General features: G+C 44.2%; 1 protein-coding gene and 1 long non-coding RNA gene across 4 annotated transcripts in view; one reads left to right on the top strand and one right to left on the bottom strand.

Moving 5' to 3' along the window:
* The window catches only part of LOC120368910, a 35,413-nt gene extending 32,659 nt beyond the window's left edge, over positions 1 to 2,754 (bottom strand). Inside the window, exon 1 of the long non-coding RNA XR_005582838.1 lies at positions 2,675 to 2,754. This is a non-coding gene — a long non-coding RNA (uncharacterized LOC120368910). The remainder of the gene's footprint in view (positions 1 to 2,674) is intronic.
* LOC120368907 (dual specificity protein phosphatase 13-like) overlaps positions 1 to 25,568 on the top strand; it is a 47,229-nt gene that overhangs the window by 4,287 nt on the left and 17,374 nt on the right. For 2 of the 3 annotated variants that reach the window (XM_039481642.1, XM_039481643.1), the window contains exon 1: positions 23,874 to 24,289. The exons of the other annotated variant lie outside the window; for it this stretch is intronic. In XM_039481642.1, coding sequence (XP_039337576.1) covers positions 23,982 to 24,289 — 308 coding nt within the window. In that variant the 5' untranslated portion in view covers positions 23,874 to 23,981. Of the gene's footprint in view, positions 1 to 23,873; positions 24,290 to 25,568 lie in introns of those variants that run through there. 3 annotated transcript variants of the gene reach the window in all.

The following is a 25,568-nucleotide window of genomic DNA, read 5'->3' on the forward strand; positions in this document are numbered from 1 at the left end:
CCTGTGCCACTCAGGCCTTGCAGAGCTCTCTCTCCATGCAGTCCACACAGGGGTAGGAGGAGGAGACTAAGCCAAGGGCAGAGCCAGGGTGATGCAAATCATTCCCCTTCTAGCTCCATGCAATTTACTCTTAGAACCTGAAGCTGTTTTACCTTTATGTTACCCCTCCCTTTACCCCCACCAGGTTTCACAGATGAGGGAGTGCCTGGTAGCACAGTCCAATGCAGCTGGACTGCCAGGGGTCACAGCAGGCAAAGAGGAACTGGGTCTCGTTGCAGATAGCTTTGGCCTCAGCGCTCACCTTCTGCTCCTGTGGCTTTTTCCATGGGGGTCACACACCCCCAACCTGACCAGTCATCATGGGGCAATCGCAGAGAGGGAAATGGGTCCTAACAGATTTACAGAGCATGTTTGTTTCTGTTTTTAATAATCTATGAGGTTATTAAAGTAAAAAGGGCAGTCTTTAAAATGTGTGTGTAAAAAACATGATTGTCCCTTTAAAAATAGAGCTGGCTGCTGAGGCTCCAATGCTGCTACACTCCTCCCCTCTTCTCTTAGCTTCATGCTCTCTGATCTTTCTTTCACATCTTCCACCTTAAGGTTTCTCTTTAGTGTGGCTGCTCTCCTTTCTTTCAGGAGCAATATCCACTCTACTTACTCAATGCCCCTGTTTTGTGATTCCATTCTCCTGCTGTCTGCTAGGCAGGGAGCAGAAGTTGCAGGACCTGGAGCTGCCTTTGAGGTGCAAGTAATTATTATGTGCATCTGTTGTATTGTGATCTCTGCCTCAACAGGTGGAAAACATGCTGTTGCTCTGATAGATTTGCAGTGCTCTGCGTTCTTGGCTTCTCCTTACTGTGAAGCTAGTCATGTGCTGTTTCTACAATAATAAACACAGCCTTACCACTGCCACAACCCCCTGACCCCAGTAAATATTTTTTATTGGAATGAAATATTATTAAGGATTTGAAGAGTTATTCACTGAAAGCAAAATATGAGCAGTAAGGTTGGGGAAAGAATGAAAGACTAGTTTGCTTCCTCTCCCTGGGGCCTATAAAGGCAGCAGTGCCAGCACTTTAGAGTTGGATAGTGGGGAATTACTTACGATGGAAACAATTCAGACTATCATAGTATAGCATGAAAGTTGCTCACATTACATCTGTTTTCCATTCTACAGGCTATATCCTGCCCTCAGATACACATGCACAAGTCTCATCCACTTCAGGGCAAATTGTATCTGAGACCAAGATACGTCGTGCTGTCTTTCTAAAGCATCTCTATGGTTTCATTGATGAGCACTCTCACCTGTGGGCAAAAGGACTGTGCACAGAGCGTGTCTGATTCCCAGTGGTTTAGTTCTCAGGGGTCCATACAAACATTTTGTTTTCTGGTGTCAGTTTGTGAGAGACCCACATTTGCTGAGTTTCGCTTTGAGTTTCATCTTCCTAATAGCCCCAAGCTATAGGCCAATTTCTCTACTATGTACAACCTATAAACTTCTTGAACGTATCATCCTCAAAAGAATACAGCCTTTTACTGAGCCAATTATCCCTCTCGAACAGGCAGGCTTTGTAGTAGTTGTGACCAAAGTTCTGGCACTCACAACTCACATTGAGGCTGGCTATAAAAAAAACCCTAAAGACTGACACAGTATTTTTTGACCTGTCATCTGCATATGATACTGTATGGATTAAGGGCCTGATGCTGAAACTTGCAAAAAATTATACCTTGCTACCAAACACTTCACCTGCTGTGGACCATGCTGAGTAACAGATGCCTATGGATGTACCTGGGTAATAAGACCAGCAAACCTCATATCATAAACAATGGGCTACCACAAGGCTCTGTACTTGCGCCAACCCTTTTAAATATTTACATAAGTGATATGCCTCCAACTAAAACATGAAAATTTGGATATGCAGATGATCTTGCCATGACAATCCAAGCATCAAACCTCCATGACATTGAGAAAACATTAACTTAGGACCTCCAAAATATGGAACAATATTTCTGGAAATGGAGGCTCAAACCAAATCCTGGAAAAACAATAGTAAGCGCATTTCATCTTGATAATAGGAGTGCCAAAACCACACTGAAAGTAGCTTTCTGTGGTAAAAATATGCAGCACGATTACACTCCAACATATCTTGGAGTGAAACTCGACCACACCCTCTTCTTCCATGATTATCTTGAGAAGGTAGCTTCAAAGATAAAAAGAGCCAGCATAATCCAGAAACTAGCAGGTACAACCTGGGGTGCACCAGCATCAGTTCTGAGAACATCTGCAATAGCACTTGTACATTCAGTAGCTGAACATTGTGAACCAGTATGGAGGAGATGCAGCCACAAACAATTTGTGGATACCCAGCTGAATACAGTGATCTGGTGCATCACGGGAACCCTTAAGTCAACTCCAACACTATGGCTACCTGTCCTGTCTAACACTGCTCTCCAGCCAATATGCCAAACTGCTGCAACATTCCGCAAAGCTCAGCGAATCCAGGAAAACAGACGTCTTCCTATTCACCAAGACCTATTCACTAATGCCCCCCTGCAACATCTTAAGTCCCGCAAGCCTTTGTGGGAACATTCATTTAACCTCATGCAATCAGGGTACGATCAGAAGGATGCTTGGAAAGCAGATTGGGCTAAACAAGACTTAAAAAATAAGTACCTTGTACCAGATCCCACGCAGAAGGTTCCTGGGTTTGACCTTCCACGGTCATCTTGGTCAACTCTGAACCGAATTCGAACCAACCATAGTAGATTCAGATATCTAATGCACAAATGGAAAAATCAAGGACTCCCCAGAGTCTGATTGTGATTCCCCACAACAGACTATTGAATATATCATTACCTACTGTCCAATTTATAAATATGAAGGAGGTGTCACTGCAAAAAGTTCTGCTACTCCTGATGTAGCCATTTGGCTCGATCAACTTCAGGTGAAATTGTAGTTGCTGCTCTACACCAGCCATACAAAAGAAAAAAAGTAGCGCCAAAACTCAGAACAAAACAGCCAAAACTGCCAATTTTCATGTAGTTCGCGGGTCATAAGCCACTGAGTTTCCCATGAGCTGGTCTAGAGCTAGTTCAGAATTTTCAGATATTTTTTCATCAGAAAACATTGATTTGTCCGGCAAACCGTTTTTGTTTAGAAAGGGTCAGTTTCAATGAATCTCCTGATTTAGAAAAAAAATTGAAAAGAGAAGTCTGAAACTGTGTTGACATGTTTTTTAAAGAAAATTTTCATTTGCTGGTTTAAAATAGCTTTTTTTGTTTAGAAATTTTAATTATTTATAGTAAAAAAAGTTAAAAAAGGCTCAATCGAAATATAATTTTTACAGGTTATTGAAATGAAAGGTGTCAGCTGGCCCACTTAAGTTTTTGGATTATCCATTCACAAAAATTTTCAAGATTTTGACTTCTTCTGATTTGGTCCTGGAAAAAGTTTTTTGATATCTTGAAAACTCTTGTGGGTCAGGAAAGTTGTTTCCCATCCAGCACTAGTTTGTTGTAGATATCATAACAATGACCCAAGCTTGTCTAAAAAAAAAAATTATTTTTTTTTGGAGGGGGGGCGGCAAATCAGGTCCAAGATTCAGACTGTTAAGAAAATCCCTAGTATTCCATTTTCTGTCTCCTGGAGATTTCATGTGGTTTTGGGATTCATTATGAAAGATTCACACTACTCTAATCCAGGCTGTAGATTCTCTGAAAGACTTCAGTTCATCCCCAATGCTCACACTACAGAGTACTAGCTGGGGGACAAGGGCAATTTGACCAGGGAGGTTCAAATTCTTCCTTATTCACCACAAAGATACACAACCACACAGCCAAAAAAGGCAGTCCTTTGTCCTGTCAGTAAATTAAGTTGGTCTGAATATCACTGTTGACCTATGGATCTACATGAAGCCCCCAAACGAGGCTGTGCTACAACTCTACCTCTAGCACATATTGACAAATGAGATAATTGACTTTCCTTTCTCATTCCAGTATTTTTGTTATACCAATATAATAAAAACCAGCAGGATCTTATTAAGAGGGATAAGGCAAAGATGCCACATTTATTGTAAATACCATAACAAAAGACAGCAAAAGACAAAAGCAAACAACGTTGTTTTACTACTTATTTCTATCACTACTTATTCCTGATACACACACCACACACACACACACACACTCATTCACACAATCATTCATTCAGGTTCTGTATAGATGTTATAGTTACCAGCCTAGATGTTGCTCATTCCAAGTTACTGGCCAGGTATCTTGGTCATGAGGATGGAGCCGAGTCTGTGTCAGATGCATCTGATGCTCCTGGAGGCTGGCAGCAGAACCATAGACTCAAAGTCCTCAGTCTTTAGAGTCCAGTTTTATAGGGATTTTTCCCTATGTTAGTTCATAGGAGTTGCTTCATTTTGCTGTTGCTAAATCAATCAGCAGATGGCTGGCTCCATGTTATTAGATGTTTTGTTTTTCCTTCCTTTTAGGTGTGGTGGGTGGATTCCAGTTTGCCCTCCAGGGGTCATCTGGTTGATCCCACTTGACTCCTTCTTCAGCCGACACTGAATTCTTCAGGCTGGTAACTCCCTAACCATTCATTCACATACATTCTCTATATCTTAATTACATTTAGTTCACTGTCTCTTTACCACTGTCTCTTTACCTTTTGGGGTGTTACCAATTTATGTGAGACTCCCTGTCTTTTAACAAGCAAAGATTGAGATGAAAACTTACAGAGGGTGGGGGTCTCTATCTATAACAGCTACTGTTTTGGCTTACTTAGAGTTAATTAATGTTTAGCAAGTTTTATACCAAGTATCTCTTTGAGCAGGCTTCACACAGACACAGCTGGTGGCTTGCAGGTTAGAGGCTAAATGTTGGGAATCACAAGTTTACTTCTAACATAAACCTTAAGTTATAAAGTATCAATTAACAATAAATCAATAAATCATTTCTCATATAAACCATGTTTAATATAAACCTTCTTTAATATCCCTACATTTTCCCCAGTTTAAAAACAATCCAAATCAAATTTGATGATTGTATGCTTTAGTTGGAAATTAAATACATCTTTGATCAACATTGTTCCATTTAAGATATTGATATATCTATTTATACAGATGAATAGCTGTTACACCCTAGCAGTGCAACCCCGCTGGCTTCAGTAGGATTACATTCGTGTCACTGAGAGCCAGATTTTCCCAGCAAGTACAGAACCATACCTTGATTGTCCCTGGAGCTCTGCCCAGCAAGTACAGTACCAGGAGTTTAGAACCAGTCCAGTCCTGACTTTAGACCCTTTGGCCCCCACATGGGCAGACCCACCAGGCCCTTCTCTTTCTCACCAGATTAATAACCTAGTTCTTACTTGATTTATTATTAGTTGCTAACATTTCATGATTGCTTTTTTCACTGCTTTGCAATGGAAGCAATAGGCTTAGTCTAGTGACCCTGTTGTTCAGTGCTGTGCTCTGCTGTGAAAAAGATCTTGGGCCAATTCCTCGGACCTTTCTCTGGTGCCTCAAGTTGGGAGCCTTGAGAAGGCACAATGGTGAGATCCAAGATTGGATAGATTCATGTTTTACCCACAGAGTTAGAAACAAAAAACAATACTCAAATACTCTCCCTGAAAGATTGCAATGACACTACTTTATTTCTTAAAATGCAAAACCCTAGCACACAAGAACCAACAAACAGTGAGAGATAAAGCAGACTGCTCCCTAAGGCACAACTCAAGCCACCTTGCTCTAGCCTGGCTCTTTGCGGACTGCCTGCTGAAGAACCAGATCACACACTTCCCTATAGAGCCCCCTAGGCTGTAAGCAGGACCAGGAAGCCCCTGACTCTTAAAGCGATAGTGTCATTTTAACACAGTTTTCAATAGACCACAATAAGCAGCTGATATGTCTTTGCTATAATGCCTGTAGCCAGTCCAACAGCAGTCTCAGAACAGAGTCGCACCCAGTCCTCTGTGACACAAGGGCGGTTGTTGCAAAGGAAGCCACAGGGGTAGATGGCACAAATAGAACTGAAGCTTGAGGAGAACCCACGCAGAGCACCACTAAAAGAATAACACTGGAAAAAAAAACAGGAGGGGAGTCTCTGTGCCCAACTGTTTTTTAAATACAGTTTTAAAACCCTGCCTCCTCCAAATGTTAGAGTGTCACATGGGATGAAGGGGATCCAGTTATTATCATTTATTATACGTATTGCTAGGCACTGTATTTAACGGTCCTTGCCCCCAACAACTTATTACCCAAATATAAAGTCAAGAGACAACAACAAGTGGATACAGACAGATGGGAGCACAACAGTTAGAAGTTAGTCTTTGGGATCATTCTGTAACCACATAAACCTCGCTGTCAGTCAAACCACACACTAAGGTCACTTAGACCATTTATAGCCCATAACATTCACTCTCATACAACACTGTAAGTGTAGATGGAATTCAGATCCTTTTGCTCCAAAAAACAGAGGTCCCTACCATTTGAGTTTAAGGAGCATCTCCTTCAGCTAAAGCAGCATTAGTGATTATAGCCTCCTTAGGCCTCCAGCCACTAGAGGGAGACATGCCTTTCATAAGGTTGGCCATTGCATCCAATAGAATACAGTGGAACACAATCACATTAGCCACTACATTGCCCTCTAATTGTGCCTCTTTTTTTTTTTTTTAATGGTTAACTAGTTCCTCATACTGCTCTTTGTATAGATATCTTTCCTTTCCAGGGTAAATCTTGTTCTTTTCTCTTTTTTGCTTGTAACATGCGTTATGTTTTGGATCGTTTTTATCTTGAATGGTTAGTTATTTTAGAAATGTGGTAAGAATTAATCTATTCTCAGACTGATCCAAAACAACAGACATATTTTGAATCCAGAAAACTGATGAAAGTCACCCACGAGGCAAAATCTAATCAGTTCCTGTTTGTCTTCACTACAGCTGGCTTAACAGTGAGATTTTACAATGATGGCTTACGTAAATTGGGATTTCATTTATTTTCATTGTATTTTTTAGACTGTGAGAGGGTGAGCCAGCAAATCCCAGTCTCTTCAAGCTCAGTTTGACCTTTGTACTAATTTACTTTATTATTTTTAGTTCTCAAATGGTGCATTACTCTGTACCCAGGGGTCTGATTATAACAGGCCAGTATTTTAATGATTTATGAGGGGCACCTGGGATTGCATGGGTAGCACATGCATTTTGTCACTGTTATCGGAGAAGCCTTTATTGATCCATACCCGAGCACCAAGACTGAAGCGTCTCAAATTCCAATAAGCTGTAGCTCACAAACCTGATTTAACAGGTGGCTTGTGGCCTTACTGTGGGAATAAAACAAAACAGCTGAATTGCTTCTGTCTGTTGTAAGTCTCCCACCGTGGGAGGATTTCCATTCCTCTCTCCTGTTCTGTGTCTACTTCGCAATGGGCAGGGAGGTGTCAACCCTTGCCTATAATCCAGCCCGAAACTGGAAAGACAGGATGTTGCTACAAGTGACATGGCTCATCTCTTTGCCAAAAGAGACCGGTGGAAGGAACGTGCTGCTGAAGCCGCACTTCTGAAGGCTCTCTGATATGCTGAATCTTGGCCTTTGCAAGAGGCAGTCATGCTGTTTGGATTAGTGGGTAAAGAGGTGAAGAACCAATGAGAAAGCAAAATTCAGAGGCAGTCACGGCATTTAATGTAGGCGCATGCCTGCTATATGATGGGGGTCTCACAGCAGCAGCAGCAAGGAATATACAAGTTTTCCCAGCTCTGTCTGGGAAGGAGCCAGGAGTCCTGGAGAACAGCATGTGGAGCTGTGATGTTTCAATACTCAAGGGGTCACATCTTCCTTGGTTTGGGTTTGCACATCCTGAATTTCTTTCTGAACTTCAGGGTCAAGTGAACCCCAAAACTCAAAGCAACACTCAGCCCAAAGCATCATTTTGGAGTGGGGATCATGCAGAAGCACTAATTTTTTCCCACTTTGCGCCTCAGACCCTAGACTGACCTAGGTTCCCTGGGAGACAGATGTAGCTTTGGGCAAATCTGTCCCAAGTTTTGGACTTTGCCTGGATTCGGGTTTCACTACCAGCATTTTGCATAGCTCTGCCTCTGGCTAAGCGAATAACCTGCAGTCACATAACTGTTCGTTGCCTCAGTTTCCCCATTTGTAAAATGGGGATACTAATGCCTGTGTCAGAGGCTAAATTTAATAATGATCCAGACTGCCATAAAATGCCAATTCTTAATATACTTACTTTCAACCTTCTGCCATTTCCCTTCATTCCTCTTACTCCCTCACTAAGTGTAAAAGCCTCCCTCCTGTGTAAATACAGAGATATCCAAATCAGCGCTCTCCTGAAGCTCGTAGCACAGAACTACTGGTACACAACAACTTACAGCAAAGGCTATGGTTCAGGAACAGAGGCAGCAACACTGCAGCTAGCCCTAAAGAAATAGACATGGCAGGAAGCAACCTGCTAGCAATGACCTTCATAGACAGGAAAGTTAACCCCTTCTTTTTTTGGCAGTTTTAATGGGGAAGTACTTTGGAGCTAATACACGAGAGAAAAGCCTCACTTTATATCTGCTAAATAAGTACTTTGTCAATAAACTCTTTGGGGCAAGCGTTGTCTCTTTACAAGTAATGGGATTGAACCCGGGACCTCTGGCTCTTAAACCACAAACCTCTACAGCCTGAGCTAAAAGATATAGCAGGCTCATCAACCTCTATGTGTGGCCTGGCCACCACTAGAGGGGAACAGAGCCTCTCACGGAGTGGGTGTGGATTACAGCTGTGTTTTTGTACAATGCCTAGCATGATAAGGCTCTGGCAATAAAAGTAATAAACATCATTCTGTCAGACTATTTGGGACAGAGATCAGCTGAGCCAATCTGGAAAAGTGGGTAGACTGAGAAAAGGAACAAGGGTGTAAACCTAGCAATGGGTGAGAGGAGTGGATGAGGGACAGGAAGCAGCAGCATTTAGTCCTTCTGTCATCTAGCTAACTGTAGTTGGACCTGCTCGCTGTGGCCTCCTCTTGTTCAACACAGCTGATGACAAGATATCCAGGTTGACAGCTCTCGAAAACAAGCCTGTACGTTAAATAGCAGAAGGCTTGTGCCTGGTGGGTCAGCATGACATGCTTTTACAAGTTGCTTTGGGTATGACAGTCATCCCAGCAAAGAGAGAATGTTTTCTGCTATGAGAATTTACCTTGTGAGGATAAAGGTCCTAACAAACCCCTTTCCTGCACAGCCATCACACTGGCGTTTAACTCACATCACCATCAGTTACCTTTTCAGCAGTCATTTCTGTACCTGCTTGGAAGAAATCAGCCCAAATCAGCTGTGAATAATCCAAAATGTGTGCTTCTCTGCAAGAGTACCCAAAACAAACACTGTCTGCTAATAAGACGGTGTGAATCATGGGTTCTCCAAGTGAGGGCCACAACCCCCAGCGGGCATGCAAATAAACATCATGTGAACAAGCAACCAGTGGTCACAACACTTGCTAACTGGAACAGTGGGAGGTCCTAGTTAGATGAGAGTGAGACACCTAGGGGCAGTCCTGATATGAAAAAGGTTGAGAGAACTATTGATATAAGTGAAATGAAGCCATCTGGTCACTTACAGTCCAAAACAAAATCAAAGTGACACATATTTCTTCTACCAGCCAAGGGCAGTTGTATTCCCTACAGGAGGCCAATGGAGATTTATTCTGGCATCGTGCTCATGAGACTGTAACCCACTGGATGGGAGAATCACTTTGGGATGTAGCAAGGGCCTGATTTTGCCCCTGCTCATAGAAGATTAGGTTTGGAAGAGACTTCAGGAGGTCATCCAGTCCAACTCCCTGCTCAAAGCAGTACCAACCCCAACTAAATCATCCCAGCCAGGGCTTTGTCAAGCCGGGCCTTAAAAAAATCTAAGGATGGAGATTCCACCACCTCCCTAGGTAACCCATTCCAGTGCTTCACCACCCTTAGTTTTTTCTAATATCCATCCTAGACCTCCCCCACTGCAACTTGAGACCACTGCTCCTTGTTCTGTCATCTGCCACCACTGAGAACAGCCAAGCTCCATCCTCTTTTTGGAACCTCCCTTCAGGTAGTTGAAGGCTGCTATCAAATCCCACCTCACTCTTCTCTTCTGCAGACTAAATAACCCCAGTTCCCTCAGCCTCTCCTTGTAAGTCATGTGCCCGAGCCCCCTAATCATTTTTGTTGCGCTCCGCTGGACTCTCTCCAATTTGTCCACATCCTTTCTGTAGTGGGGGCACAAAACTGGACGCAATACTTCAGATGTAGCCTCACAGTGCCGAATAGGGGGGAATAATCACTTCCCTCGATTTGCTGGCAATGCTTCTACTAATGCAGCCTGTAGCGGGGCCCCTGCTGGGCCCACCTGGCTCCTGTCCTCACTAGGCTGAGAAAGTCACTTAGAGTCTTTTGTTGCAGTGCTCACCTGGTGCTTTATTTTACAAGTAGTGTTCCCACCACCTTTTCACCACAATACACACAATCCATTTCTGCTTGTCTACCAGCAGGAGAGAGGGGACAAGCTACTCCTCCCTGCTTTCCCTTAGTGCAGCTTCCCCTCTTCCCAGCTCCTCCCTGGCTTCCTTCCTCAACCTCTGGGGCTTTTATCCAGCCCCAGCCTGATAAGGCAGCAGCTGTTCCAGCTCCCCCAATCAGGGCCAGGTAATCTACCCAGCTCCAATTCACCTCCCTTAATTGGAGCTGGAGTGACAGGGGGTTGGCTAAGCAGCTTTCTGCTTAGCACCCTGTCACACAGCCCAATATGGTGTTAGCCTTCTTGGCAACAAGGGCACACTGTTGACTCATATCTAGCTTCTCATCCACTGTAATCCCCAGGTCTTTTTCTGCCAAACTGCTGCTTAGCCAGTCAGTCCCCAGTCTGTAACAGTGCATGGGATTCTTCTGTCCTAAGTGCAGGACTCTACACTTCTCCTTGTTGAACCTCATCAGATTTCTTTTGGCCCAATCCTCTAATTTGTCTAGGTCACTCTGGACCCTATCCCTGCCTGCCAGCATATCTACCTCTCCCCTCATCTGAGTGTCATCGCAAACTTGCTGAGAGTGCAATCCATCCCATCATCCAGATCATTAATGCTTGTGCAAATCGGGAATAATGCCACCAGAGTCACTATAGTTACACCTGCGTAAAACCTGCATACAGAAGGCAAGTTCAGAATCCTACTTCCAAATTTTACCCCTATCTACAGGAAGAGCAAGCATCACTTCAAGTAGAAGTCTTGAAGTGGGAAGAGAAAGTGTTCTAAATGAATTGTACAGTCTCAAATCATTTGGCTCGATGAGATGAGCATCCTATGTTTGGGGGACTATCTAAATTAGAGCTGAGCCTCAATGAACTGAGATCAAAATTTCTCCAAGTTTGGGAATGTTTGGATTATTGGAGTCCGTACTAGGAGGATGTACTAGCCATGACATTTGGATCTGGATGCAAATTTCCCAAAGTTCAAGGGGATGGAACTGAAGCTGGAACTCCAAACCAAAACTCTCTACCTTTCCAGGCTCTGGCCACTCTAGCCCCAATGCATAAAATGTCACCTGGGACAAGGGATGATTTGCCTTATCAAACAGTGAAAATTGAGGCTCCCCCCACTTCTAACAGAGCTTGAGTAATCCTCAAGCTTCATCTCAATAAGGCTATTGCACATAATTCACCATTGGCATCACTCCAATGGTGGAAGAAGATGTAGGGTAGGCAGGACTCAGGCAGGCATTTACCATCATGACCTCCTACAGATTTAAAGAAACAGTGCACATATCCTCACAGCACCCAGGCATTTTTCCTGCAAGAGAAGTCAATAGTCCTATGAAATTCTCAGAGATTACTTAGGCCTGGTCTACACTGGAGGGATCGATCTAAGTTACACAACTTCAGCTCTGTGGAAAAACATAGCGGAAGGCTACGTACTTAGACCAACTCACTGCTGTGCCTTCACTGTGGTGAGTCGACAGCCACCGCTCCCGTCGACTCTGCCTGCGCCTCTTGTGGCGGTGGAGTACAGGAGTCGATGGGAGAGCACTCGGGGGTCAATCTATCGCGTCTAGACTAGACGCAATAAATCGACCCTCACTGGATTGATCGATGCCCACCGATCCAGCAGGTAGTGTAGACATACCCTTAATTGTAGTCTAGAGATCTAATGCAACAATGTGGCAGCCCACAGAGGGGCCATATTATCATTTTTATCACAATCCAAAATGGAGAGCAACAGAAAACTTGGAGCAGAGCAGCAAAGCAAGCAAGTCTCTGGGTTTTAAACTTAAAATGGCAGCATGTACCTCTCCTGACCCCACAAGCCAAACCTCCCACTGAAGTCTACCTTCCTAAATACCACTTGAAGTTTGTCTGGAGGGCCAGTATGGGTGAAGGGCATGAACTATAGACTATAGCTGTGAGCAAACCTATGAAAAGCACCTCTCCATTTTTCTTCATTTGAGATACCAGCATCTGAGCTGGGCAGGGCAGTTGTTGTTCATGGTCACAGTTTTAATGCAGACTGAAGTGCTTCACAGAGAAAATGTTAGAGATCCCTGAATCACTAACAGTTTCTATCTTGCAGTTTTGTGCTGCTGCCCATGACTATAGAATCTGATCGCCGTCCATGTAAAGTAGAGTTCAAGGAGTGTCTGATTCCTCTCCTTTCTCAGGTAATGGAAAGCTCCACTGGGGTAGGATTTGAAGTTGTGACTGTTGTTCTGGTTATGGTGGGAAAGGTTTATTAAAGAGGAAGCGATTGCGGCATTTCCTAAAGGTGGGCAGACTGGATTCATCTCCTCTCCTCCAGACATTCGTTCCTCAGCCAGATCCCTTGGAGCAAGAAAGCATTTTCACCTGGTTCTCACATGCTTCAACCTGGGCATTGTCCCGGAGGGGTGCAACTGTCCTGGTGGTGACAGGAAAGAAAGGCCATGTGTAACACAGCTGGGTGCTGATCCATCCCTGGCTTTGAAGACTGTGACCAAGGCATTAAACTTGGTAGCAGAAGCTGACTGGGAGCCTGTGGAGTGTCTGGAGTATGGGTTTCATTACAGAAGAGGTGGCAGATGCATTTTGGACCAGCTGGAGCCTTTGGATTGTTTCACATTCATAATCACTGTATCTGAAGTTGTACCAGAGCCTAAGCATTTCACTTTGCTGCTCAAGTTGATGGGAATGGAGGAACCTCAGCCAGCTCCCAGAAGCAGGGCTCTGTTGGGATGCACGTGCAGTCATTATAGTTTCTATTCCAGGGCGCCATCCTGCAGCCGTTCTCCTGTACTTGCTCTGCCAAAAATCCAACCGTCTTCAATGGGCTGAAGGGGGACTGACTGCAGGATTTGGCCCATGCTGCTTCCTTCACTCCTCTGCCAAGAGCTAAGTTCAGGCCCTCAGGGCTCTGTTTCTCTCATGCTCCAGCTGATGACCTCATGAACACCTAGCACAGGGGAGGAACAGATCTCCCTGCACAGCTTTAAATGTTTGTGTTTCCTTGCAAATGCCAATGGCATCATTGACACCTAAGGGCCTGACCTCCGGTCTTGGCAGGTAAAAGCCTTTCAGGTCACTTTACACTGGGGTTCCTGCTCTTGATGAATATTTATTTAATGATAGCTAGATGGCTGTAATTAAAGTTACTGTAAAGCACAGTCCAAAATGCACTAGTAATAAATTCTTAATAGCTGATGCTATAGCAAGCAGTTACAAAAAATACATCGTAATGTGCAGATTGTTAACACAATGTCTGGGCCTGTTTAACGCAGGTCTTTAAATAGTTACAATGCATGCTATTAAAGTGGCACATAAAATTCGTTACTAGTAAATAAAGGGCCCAATTCAGCAACAAACTATTTCCAGGCAGCAGAGGTGTAGAAGCCATGGAAAATTGATTTCTGTGTGTTCACTGTCTGCCATGCTCCCCATAGCTATATGTTGTGGTCCATATTGGGCCCAAAATACCTACTCATATAATAAAGGGAAATTTTCCTCCCACAGTTGAGTAACAGATTCGACTCCTGATTCTGCAAACCCTTGCTCATCAGTCAGCTTTGCACAAGTCAGTGGGAATGCTCACAAGAGTAAGGGGCCCAGTCCTGCAATCCTGTTAGCTCACCATAGCCATATACATTATCTTAATTCAGTGCCTTAGCAAAGAGGGTCTGGTGTCCTTTTCTAACCCAACTCACTCAGGACACAAGCCCAAGCAGAGCCACTTCAGTATCTTGCTTTTCTTGGTCAGCCACTTTCTATACTTTACAGAAGGTACAGCTCCTTTTGTTCTGGTCTTTCACATCCTCTTTCAGCTACATTCAGACAGATGCCCTCAGGTTACTTACTGGGGAATGGCAGAGCTGGCTTTGGATCAAGCCTTAAATCTTCCTATTCCAGCATGGAAGTGGTGAGATCTTCCCACTCATCACACATACACACCCATTCTCAGGGCTCTCACACCCATCCTCTTCTGGACAGGAATTCCATAGCCAGACTCCCTGCTGATATTGGGGTGGGGTGTGTGTATAGAGTGTACCTTCACAGTTCGGAGACATCATTGCAATCCCACCTACATTACCTGACAAAGCCATGTTTTAACAGCCATTTTGTAACCCTGCCAGTAGACTGAGTGCTCACCATGGCAACCAAGAAGGAAGGGGCATTCTAGTTGTGTAACCCTTCTGCCAGGTGGAGCTGGCAGCAACCAGGGCCGGGTTCAATATCTAGGGGTTCCTTTTCAACAATACCACACAGAACCAGCTCGAGGCCCCACCCAGTAACCTGGGGGAAATTACACACGACCCCATGGCACCTCTGAGAGGCAATACTTCCCCACTCGCAAGCACAGAGTCTGAGGGTATGTCTACACTACCCGCCGGATTGGCGGGTAGCGATCGATCTGTCGGGGATCGATTTATCACGTGTAGTGTAGATGCGATAAATCGATCCCTGATCGCTTTCCCGTCAACTGCTGAACTCCAGCAGTGAGAGAGGCGGAAGCAAAGTCAATGGGGGAGCTGCAGCCATCGATCCAACGCCGCAAGGATGGGAAGTAATTTTAATTTGATCTAAGAGACGTTGACTTCAGCTACACTAGTCTCGTAGCTAAAGTTACGTATCTTAGATCGATTCCCCGCCCCCCCCTCCAGTGTAGAAGAAAGGAGAGAAGTTACCCAACATTAATTAGGGAAAATGCCACAAGCAGGATTCATAATCATAAAACTGTGAGCAGGACACTCACCCCAGAGTGCATGGGGCAAATGCCTTCCACCTCATGTTCTTGAGTTCTACAACCAAAATTTCCTTTTCTGTGGCCCTCTGCTCCCTCACCATACCCCACTCACAGTGGTTGTCCTTGGTCAGTGAGGACCCAGGATTCAGAGATGTATCTGTGTGAGTTCACCTGCCACCTGGGGATGAAGGCACCTTGCTTGCGCTTCCTCACTGCCTGGCCGCCCCACCAACCACTCGTTCTGCTCACCGTCCAGCCAGCCACTCATTCGCCAGCTGTCCATCACCTTCTGCTACAACCTCTGCACATCAGTCTCTTAGTAATTTTCAAATCACTTGAGATGAGGCAGAAACACTGTCCCATCTCAAGTGATTTCCGCTCTCATTTGAGCACTTTAACATAACAAAGAGAGTCCTAATAAAGCCTATTTAGCTCTTTCTTCGAACAGTGGGGAGGAACAGGTTAAACCAGACCAGGGACCCTTAGAGTCCCCATCCCCTTAGTTTCATAAGGCTCTGAAATTTGAGCCCCTGGCATAACCAGGTCCTTTCAGCTGAGGATGACCCCCTCATTTGGGATAGGTATAGCACAGTTCTGCTTCCCTTTATTCATATAACAAACAACAACAACAACGGTAACAGCATTTCACTACCCCTGCATTCAGTACTCAAGTGATTTGTAACCCAACACCAGCCAAAGTTAATTATTTTGAACAACACCGCTCTATCTGATGGATATCTAAGCAGAGGAGGCGTGTTCATGTAAATACAGTTTGCTTCTGAAATCTCTCCCACTCCCAGCTAGCTGTCAAGGGAGAATTCATTCAGACCCTACTTACAGTTGGAATAATGGTCTCCCAATCCAAGAGGAGGAGGGGGAACTCCCATGTACTTTTAGCAGGGGAGCAAGGGCTGTGTTCCCCTGAACTTTAACCCCTGACCGTGACCTTCAATGCAGTGTAGGCAACTTCTTTGGTGAGCCCATTTCCACTTTAAAGAACAGCAACATCAGCAGCTGTAACCAGACTTTGCAATTAACCACAATATTACTGCACAATAGAGTGAAACCTCTCCATGCTCTCCCCTTCAGTGACCACACACACACACATAATACTCATCAACAGAGATACAGCAACTAGCTGATGTCACAAGAACATCTTATACTCTATAGAGCAATATAGACCCATCTGGAGGGACCATGTGCTGTTTTACTTCCCGCAGCATTCAAGATCAGCAGGTATGATCCCAGCTGACCAGCCCACAGAATCATTGAGAGAGGAAAAGAGAGAGTCAGAGAGACATATCTGAGGCATGGTTTACAGAACTGCTGTCTCTCCACAATTCCAGCTGAAGTCCATGGGAGCTAGGGCAGGCTCAGCACCTCTGAAAATCAGGCCAGATAGTGATGCCCTTACTGATGTTTGGGTAGTACACCTTACTCCACGAATACTTCCACTGCATTCAGTGGGACTTACACTGAGTAGACCTTACTCCATGTGGAGTAAGGGCATCCCAATCTAGCCCTATATTGAGAGAGGCCACTTGCTACCAGCATAGTATCTAAGAAGAAGACAGGCAGATGTTTCATTCTCATCCATGCAGCTCTATGTTGTGTGAAGAGTGATCTAGCTCACATTCCTCCAGACATTGACACCACATTGTATAGCGAAGAGCAGGCCACTGAAATGGATGCTGTAAAGTCAGACTAGGGCATGTGGTCATCACTTTACACAAAATGCACAGCTGGTGCTAAACTTGTCCCTACTAAATTTGGAAATGTTATTTGGATTACATCCTCCAGCTGCTGAAGAGATTTTCTTACAGACAGTTGGCTGCTCAAATACCTTGTGCATCCCTGGAAACAGCCAATGTCTCAGCTTTCAAACCCAGCCAGTCCTACCTCAATCATCACTGTTGTTGAGTCATACTATTTCCCACAGCACTCTCAGCAATCGATAAATTATGGCTCCAGTGAGACTATCAGGTTAAACGGCAAGAAGGAAGAATGATGACTATAATATTTGCCATTTGTGTAGAGATGTAACAGATAAAGTACAAAACCTTTCCTCAAACATATGTTATCATGGAGTAATCTTTCCAATGGATAGGTTTTCTGCAAAGCATTTGTGACTTTCTAAAGCACAACTGTTAGCAGTGGTGTTGTGGTGGTGTTGGTCCCAGGATATGAGAGAGACAAGGTGGGTGAGGTAAAATCTTTTACGGACCAATTTCTGTTGGTCAGAGAGACAAGCTTTCAAGCTACCCAAAGCTCTTCTTCAGGTCTGAGAAAGATAGTCAGAGTGTCACAGATAAATACAAGGTGGAGGTTGTTTTTGTTTTTGTTTTTTTGCTTAGGGTGGCAAAAAACCTGGAGCCGCCCCTGATGACTGCAGAGGTATTGGCTACCTACTTCACCTTGAATGGTCTCTTGCAACATATGCTAATTACTTATGCTAAACAATCTATTCCACCTTGTATTTAGCTATGACACTCTAAGTACCTTTCCAAGACCTAAAGAAGAGCTTTGCATAAACTCTAAAGCTTGTCTCCTGGTCCAATAAAAGCGATTACCTCACCCACCTTGTCTCTCTAAAGATACAACTGGCACAGACCTGACATGCCCTACCTTGGCCAAACCCAGAGCTTCAGTCTGGTCTTTTACAATCATCTGTCAAACATAATTGAATTGAAGTGCATTCAGGTTGACTTTTTAACTAAAATGATAGGGTTACAACATGTCCCAGCCAGTCAAAAACAAATCATGAGTAATGTCTCTGCAGGGTGAACAGTAAAGGCATGTTTATTAAGTTGGGGAAAAGATGGTATTCTACAAATGCACAGACTGATAATTACTGATGGGATTAAAACACTTAATAGATTATTGAAGCAAGGATAATGATGTTCTGAAATTTTCCTAAAATTTCTCCTCTATCCCACCAGAAAAAAAAAGTACAGTGAAGTGATAAGATAATGCTGTGCTAGAGCACTGGCTTCATATCCATGCAAAGAACACAATACCACCTACTGAAGTGCCAACACTATTTTGTGCAGCACTGTGTCATCTGCCAATATGGTGCATAAGTTTGGTTCAGTACTGACTCAAAAGGAACAGTGCCACTTAGTCACTAGTCACCCTGCCCTATTATTTCCTTCCTTCCTATTTAGCCAAGTATTATGTCTACAGATAAATTGGGAGGAAAGTAATATGAGTTTCAAAGGACTGGGATTTATGTTAGGGGACCTTACCTCAAAGGCTTTCTCCATATTGTGGCATGAAAGTGCTAGTTACAACACCATGCTTCAGAGCACCCCTGAGGGTATGTCTACACTACAAAATTGTGTTGACCCAAGTTATGTCAGCATACAGCCGCCACAGTAATTAAATCACGTTTGCTTGTCCACACTACATGCCTTGTGTCAGCGGTGCCGGTCCTCACCAGGAGCACTTGTATTAGCTGGACTATCATAGAATCATTGAATCATTGAGAGGTCATCTAGTCAAGTCCCCTGCACTCATAGCAGGACTAACTATTATCTAGACCATCCCTGATAGGTGTTTGTCTAACCTGCTCTTAAAAATCTCCAATGATGGAGATTCCACAACTTTCCTAGGCAATTTGTTCCAATGCTTAACCACACTGACAGTTAAGAAGTTTTTCCTAATATCCAATCTAAACCTCCTTTGCTGCAATTTAAGCCCAGTGTGGGGCACTGTGGAACAGCTTCTGAAAGCCAGTAACAGTTGTTGGAAGCAACACAGTGTCTACACTGTCAACCTAACCACATCAACATGGACTCTACACCTCTCCTGGAGTGGAGTTATTAAGTTGGTGTAGTAAGACAGTTACGTCGGCACGAGCAAAATTTTAGTGTGGACATTTACATAGTTAGGTAAACGTAAACTGCCTTGCGTCAACCTAACTTGGTAGTGTAGAGCAGGCCAGAGTTAATGAAAATGGCATTCTTTGTTGCTTGTCTGGGTGGGAAGAGAGAAAAGGCCTTCCAACCCACCCAAATGGTGATGAAGAGAGAGACTCTACCTCGGCATTCCCATGAGGGGAGTAAAGGACAACATGTGAAAGGACTTCAAGGTTGCCATGAGACAAATCACCTGTCTTCCTATGCATATTACTTTTGTTACCCAGCCTTCCTCCTCCCCTTCATCCAGGCTCCCTTGTTTGTCTGTAAGCAATTTGGGGGCAGGGATTGTTTTTTACTACATATTTGTACAGTATCTAGCACAATGGGCCTCTGAGCTGGTTGGCCTTTAGGTACTACCATAATACCAATGTTAAATAACATCAATAATTCTCCAGGAGTTGTTGGGCTAGGTACTGGAATCACTGATGACACTCTGACCTGTGTTCTGCAGGGGGTCAGACTAGATGATCATAATGTTTCTTTCTGGCCTTCAGATCTATTAAAGGCTTGCCTGATTGCAATTCTCCAGCTAACATATATTAAATATAAATATATATTTATATTTAATTAAATTACATTACACTGTTCAGCTAAAATTACTAGCTCTAGTATAAAGTGACTCAAAATTAATTTAAATATAGTGCTAAAATTTCTCTTACATGGTTGAATAATTACTGTGATACAGTTTCAATAGGGCAAAGACCAGAAATGTCTCATATGAATATCATTAAGAGCATCCCAGTGATCCAGGCAACTACAGGCTTGTCAGTTTGACATCTGTAGTATGCAAGGTCTTGGAAAAAAATTTGAAGGAAAAAGTAGTCAAGGACATTGAGGTCAATGGTAACTGGGACAAAATACAACATGATTTTACAAAAGGTAGATCATGCCAAACCAACCTGATCTCCTTCTTTGAGAAGGAAACAGATTTTTTAGACAAAGGAAATGCAGTGGATCTAATTTACCTCGATTTCAGGAAGGCATTTGATACAGTTCCACACGGGGAATTATTAGCTAAATTGGAAAAGATGGGGATCAATATGAAAATTGAAAGGTGGATAAGGAACTGGTTAAAGGGGAGACTACAACGGGTCGTACTGAAAGGTGAATTGTCAGGCTGGGGGGAGGTTACTAGTGGAGTTCCTCAGGGATCGGTTTTGGGGGGACCAATCTTATTTAATCTTTTTATTACTGACCGTGGTACAAAAAGTGGGAATGTGCTAATAAAGTTTGCAGATGACAAAAAGCTGGGAGGTATTGCCAATACAGAGAAGGACCAGGATATCATACAGGAAGATCTGGATGACCTTGTAAACTGGAGTAATAGTAATAGGATGAAAAGTGCAAGGTCATGCATTTAGAGATTAATAACAAGAACTACTGTTATAAGCTGGGGAGGCATCAGTTGGAAGTAGCAGAGGAGGAGAAGGACCTCGGAGTATTGGTTGATCACAGGATGACTATGAGCTGCCAGTGTGATATGGCTGTGAAAAAAGCTAATGCAGTCTTGGGATGCATCAGGCGAAGTATTTCCAGCAGAGATAAGGAGGTGTTAGTACCGTTATACAAGGCACTGGTGAGATCTCATCTGTGTGCAGTTCTGGTCTCCCATGTTTAAGAACAATTAATTCAAACTGGAACAGGTTCAGAGAAGGGCTACTAGGATGATCCGAGGAATGGAAAACCTGTCTTATGAAAGGAGACTCAAAGAGCTTGGCTTGTTTAGCCTAACCAAAAGAAGGCTGAGGGGAGATATGATTGCTCTCTATAAATATATCAGAGGAATAAATACCAGGGAGGGAGAGGAATTATTTAAGCTCAGTACCAATGTGGACACAAGAACAAATGGATATAAACTGGCTATCAGGAAGTTTAGACTTGAAATTAGACTAAGGTTTCTAACCATCAGAGGAGTGAAGTTCTGGAACAGCCTTTCAAGGGGAGTAGTGGGGGCAAAAGACATATCTGGCTTCAAGACTAAGCTTGATAAGTTTATGGAGGGGATGGTATAATGGGATAGCCTAATTTTGGCAATTAATTCATCTTTGACTACTAGTGGTAAATATATCCAATGGCTTGTGATGCGATCTGAGTTACTACAGAGAATTCTTTCCTGGGTGTCTGGCTGATGAGTCTTGCCCACATGCTCAGGGTTTAGCTGATTGCCATATTTTGGGTCAGGAAGGAATTTTCTTCCAGGGAAGATTGGCAGAATCCTTGGGGGGTTTTCGCCTTCCTCTGCAGCATGGGGCCTGGGTCACTTACGGGAAGGTTCTCTGCACCCTGAAGTCTTTAAACCATGATTTGAAGACTTCAGTGGCTCAGACACAGGTTTGATACAGGAGTGAGTGGATGGCCTGCATTGTGCAGGAGGTGACTAGATGATCATAATGGTCCCTTCTGACCTTAAAGTCTATGATTCTATGATCCCAACTGGATGGGCATTTTAAGACAATATAATGCATTACATGTAAAGTAAGCCATAAAACCAAGCCCACTACAGAAATAGAGTAAAAAGATTTAAATAAGCAATGTAAGATAAGTTAAACAAGCTAGTCACTAAATATATATTTTAAAAATATTTTACAATAGCTTTGGATAACCACATTATTTATATTCCATGTGTGCTTAATGTTTTTAATGTACAACCTCGTTTTAAGCAACATGCCTAGCTTATTTCAGCTAGACAAAATAACTTTATGCATTTCATCACTTTGTTTAAAGTGTGCATTTAAATAAATTGATACAAAATTAATTTGCATGTGTGAATTTAGTGTGTGAAAAAGTGGTAGACAAAGCTAAAGCCAAAATAGTTTGGAGTGAATAGTTTATTCAGTAAATTTTGCCTTTTCTGTTTGTAAATTTTCTTTTGGAAGCTACTTATTTTCTTGAATGGGTTCATTATTCAAATGATTTCTACAAGCAATCTATAGATCATTTGTGATCAACTTGCTACGAGTATTCTGTATTTGAAATTTGAGCAATGATAGCTAGCTTTGACTGGACACAGAAGTCACATGACACGATTCAATTCCCTAGCTGGATAATGGTGAGTCTTAGAATCAGGCTGTACTGGGAATATTTGTGTGTGAGAATTCAAGGTTTGATTTCCATGGATTTACTGTAATGCTCACTTTTTCAGTGAACATCCCTGCTTGTAAACTCATTTGCTGGAATACAAAATGGGTGAGACTAAAGCTGGAGCTTACTTGAGAATTACTTACTTTGGAAGGATTCACCCATCTTAGTTTCAGTCTCCAAGACTTTCAGTATATCTTCTGTTTATCCATAGGGCACGTACAGCACAAGCTTCCCTGTACTATCTGGTCAACATGCCTCTGTTTTCCTAGAATGACCATCTCTAGGGATACATCTACATCACCGCTATTCCCAACATTTGTCTATCACTGATGCAGCTCCATCAGTCATAGCATTGGTGGAACTGCCAGGGAATGTAGGACTGCAGGTGTTTTCACCATCAGGTCACACTCTGAACACAGTTCAACAACAGGGTGATAAATAAAAGCTCATGCATGCTCTGTTTTAGTGCTTACACCATTGGCAACTCTGGGAAGTACACCATTGGTTGACCAACGGTGCAGAAAAACTAGTGTAGACGAGGCCCAGGGGCAGAAAAGTCTCCATGACCCATTCAATCCTTGGTCTCTCTGCTGAGGCTTTCAGTAAATTCTAACTGTGTTTGTGATATAGGTGCCTCTGCACTGTCATCCAAGAAAATACTCTCTCTATTTGTATTTTGATAAACTGCCCTCTCCTAATATAATTTAACAGTCCAATTTCCTGGAGGGGCAGTATGATAAATTTTAAGCCACTCTGTTTCCCTGATCTCATTCAGCAACACAATCCACACACAGCTACCCGGAATGCTCACAAGACAGCCTATAATTCATTACTACTGTATGGCTCCGAGAGGCAAGGTTGATAGGTTTCTTTGGCTCTCAAAGACTCAGCAATATTAATTAAAGTCAACCGAGAATTTTATGCAGTGGAGAAAGAAAGCGGAGGGGATGACAGGAAGCAGTAAATAAACAGAGGCCGAAACAGCTGAAGGAAGCTTATAAGGTCATCAGCTACACTAGAGTGGTCACCAGCCATGCTGCAAGGGATGGAATATGTCAAAGGAAGGGAAGGTTAGCTGCAGCTATTATGAGATGGGAGGGACTTAGGGAGCTGTTGTTTTTTAATGGAATGACAGATGGTTTGGTGGTTAAGACACAGAAAATGCTAGTTCTGTTTCTGCTGCAGATTTCCTTTGTGACATCAGGCAAGTCATGTAGGTGTTTGAGATCACCAGCTGGAGTTAGGGCATGAATTGACACAATTAGGTTCATTATGCATTGGAGACAGGGCTGCCGAGAGCGGGTTTGGGTTCTGGTGAAAAAAAAATTTTCGGGCCCCCCCAGCAAGGGCGGACCAGCTAAACAGGGCTGACAAAGCCGGGGAAGCCGTGCCCTGGGCCCCCTTCCAGACCGCCGGGCCCGGGTAATTTGTACCGGCTTCCTCGACTCTCGTCGGCCCTGATTGGAGGTGGAAGTACCTGTGAAGTAGCTGATACTGGGACTCATCAATGTCAAACTGAGGATATCAGAATAGGTGAAACATATCTGTTCTTATATGCAAATTCCTGTGTTCCTTCCCTTTCCTAAAGTAAGCAGAGCTGGGCAATTTTGTAAAGGCTCCATATCTATGGCCAGTCCTCTGAAGCATTCTGGTCCTTTATCCTCAGGAAACATTGCTGTGAGTGAGCCAGTGGCCAATACAGCCAAACTAGGTCCAGGGAGTTAAATAAAAGGCCAAGATGGAAAGAGGATTATCCATAAGTGAATTTTTCCCCAACAATTTTTTTTATTGTGGTGTAGACAAAAAAGTGACCTCACCTAGAGAGTTTCTGCTCCATACCGCTCCTAAGAATTGTCCCAAAAGTTCAAACCCAGGTCCAGTTAAAGAACCAAGGTGCTACTATTCCAAGAGAAAGATATACCATACAGGGACTGCACAAACCCAGACACAAGCAAAGCCTGCAGTTTCATTTTCTATCTGCAATTCCAACATTTATTTCAAGACTAGAAGTTTAGAGAGAAGAGAGAAAAGGAATGAAGGAGGAAAGTAAGTGAAATAAAATTAATGATCTCCAAAGTGTTAACATCTACATGTCTGTGAAGTTGTTTATTAGTCAGAATTGTTCTGTCCTGCTCATACAATTCCTTCGTACTATGGCAGTTTGTCATCAAGACATTGAGTAGGACCACTGGAACTGAACTGTTCAGTGATATGACAATACGGCCCTGTAAGCTGTTGGTCGGGGCTCAACTCTCCGGCTGGCGGGAGGGGAGCCACACCGACTCGCTTCTTGTCCCCTCTAACTGGTGGGACAGCAAGACTTCAGACGGCAAGACAACACCTCCTGTTCTCAGGCCCTCTGGATCAGGGGGCGGGGCTGAATAACAATAGTTCGAGGTAGGCCCAGGCCCTCTGGAGCAGGGGGCTGGGCGACAGTCAGCCTCAACAGGGCCAGGCCCTCTGGAACAGGGGGGCTGGATAACCACAGTTCAATAGGAGCCCAGGCCCTCTGGAGCAGGGGGCTGGGTGACAGCAATCAGTCTCAATAAACCCCAGGCCCTCTGGAACAGGGGCTTGGGTAACAGCAATCAGTCTACAAGCCCAGGCCCTCTGGGGCAGGGGCTTGGGTAACAGCAATCAGTCTCAATTAGAAGGTTCACAGGTTCAGACCCTCAGGTAGGGGCTGAACACAAGGCACCCAGTCAGTTAGTGGAAGCCCAGGCCCACAGTCAGGGCGGGGCAACAGCAGTTCCAGTCTATAAGCCCAAGCCCTAGCTCAGGGCGGGCAGCAACCAACACAGGACTCAGACCCTCAGACCGGGCTGAGCAGCAGTTCGAGTCTATAAACCCCGGCCCTAGTCCAGGGCGGGGCAGCAACAAGAGGCAAGGCTCGGCCCCTTAGGCAGGGCTGAGCAGCAGTTCAGCTTATCGGCCCAGGCCCTCTGGAGCAGGGGCTGGGCAGGCAGCAGTACAAATAGGCCCAGGCCCTCTGGAGCAGGGGGCTGGGCAGGCAGCAGTACAAATAGGCCCAGGCCCTCTGGAGCAGGGGGCTGGGCAGGCAGCAGTACAAATAGGCCCAGGCCCTCTGGAGCAGGGGGCTGGGCAGGCAGCAGTACAAATAGGCCCAGGCCCTCTGGAGCAGGGGGCTGGGCAGGCAGCAGTTTACAGGGCTCAGGTCCTGGTGGCAGGAGCTGAGCAATAACAATCGCTCAAATTAGTGCAGGCGTCTGTCTGCTCTGGGGTGAGGGGGAGACTGCCACCCGCGAGTGGGGTGGCAGGGGGGACACAGGCCCACCCACTCCACTGTGTCCCAGCCCGGGGCCCT

The sequence above is a fragment of the Mauremys reevesii genome, linkage group 7, assembly GCF_016161935.1.
Source record: "Mauremys reevesii isolate NIE-2019 linkage group 7, ASM1616193v1, whole genome shotgun sequence".
NCBI classification, from domain to species: Eukaryota; Metazoa; Chordata; order Testudines; family Geoemydidae; genus Mauremys; species Mauremys reevesii.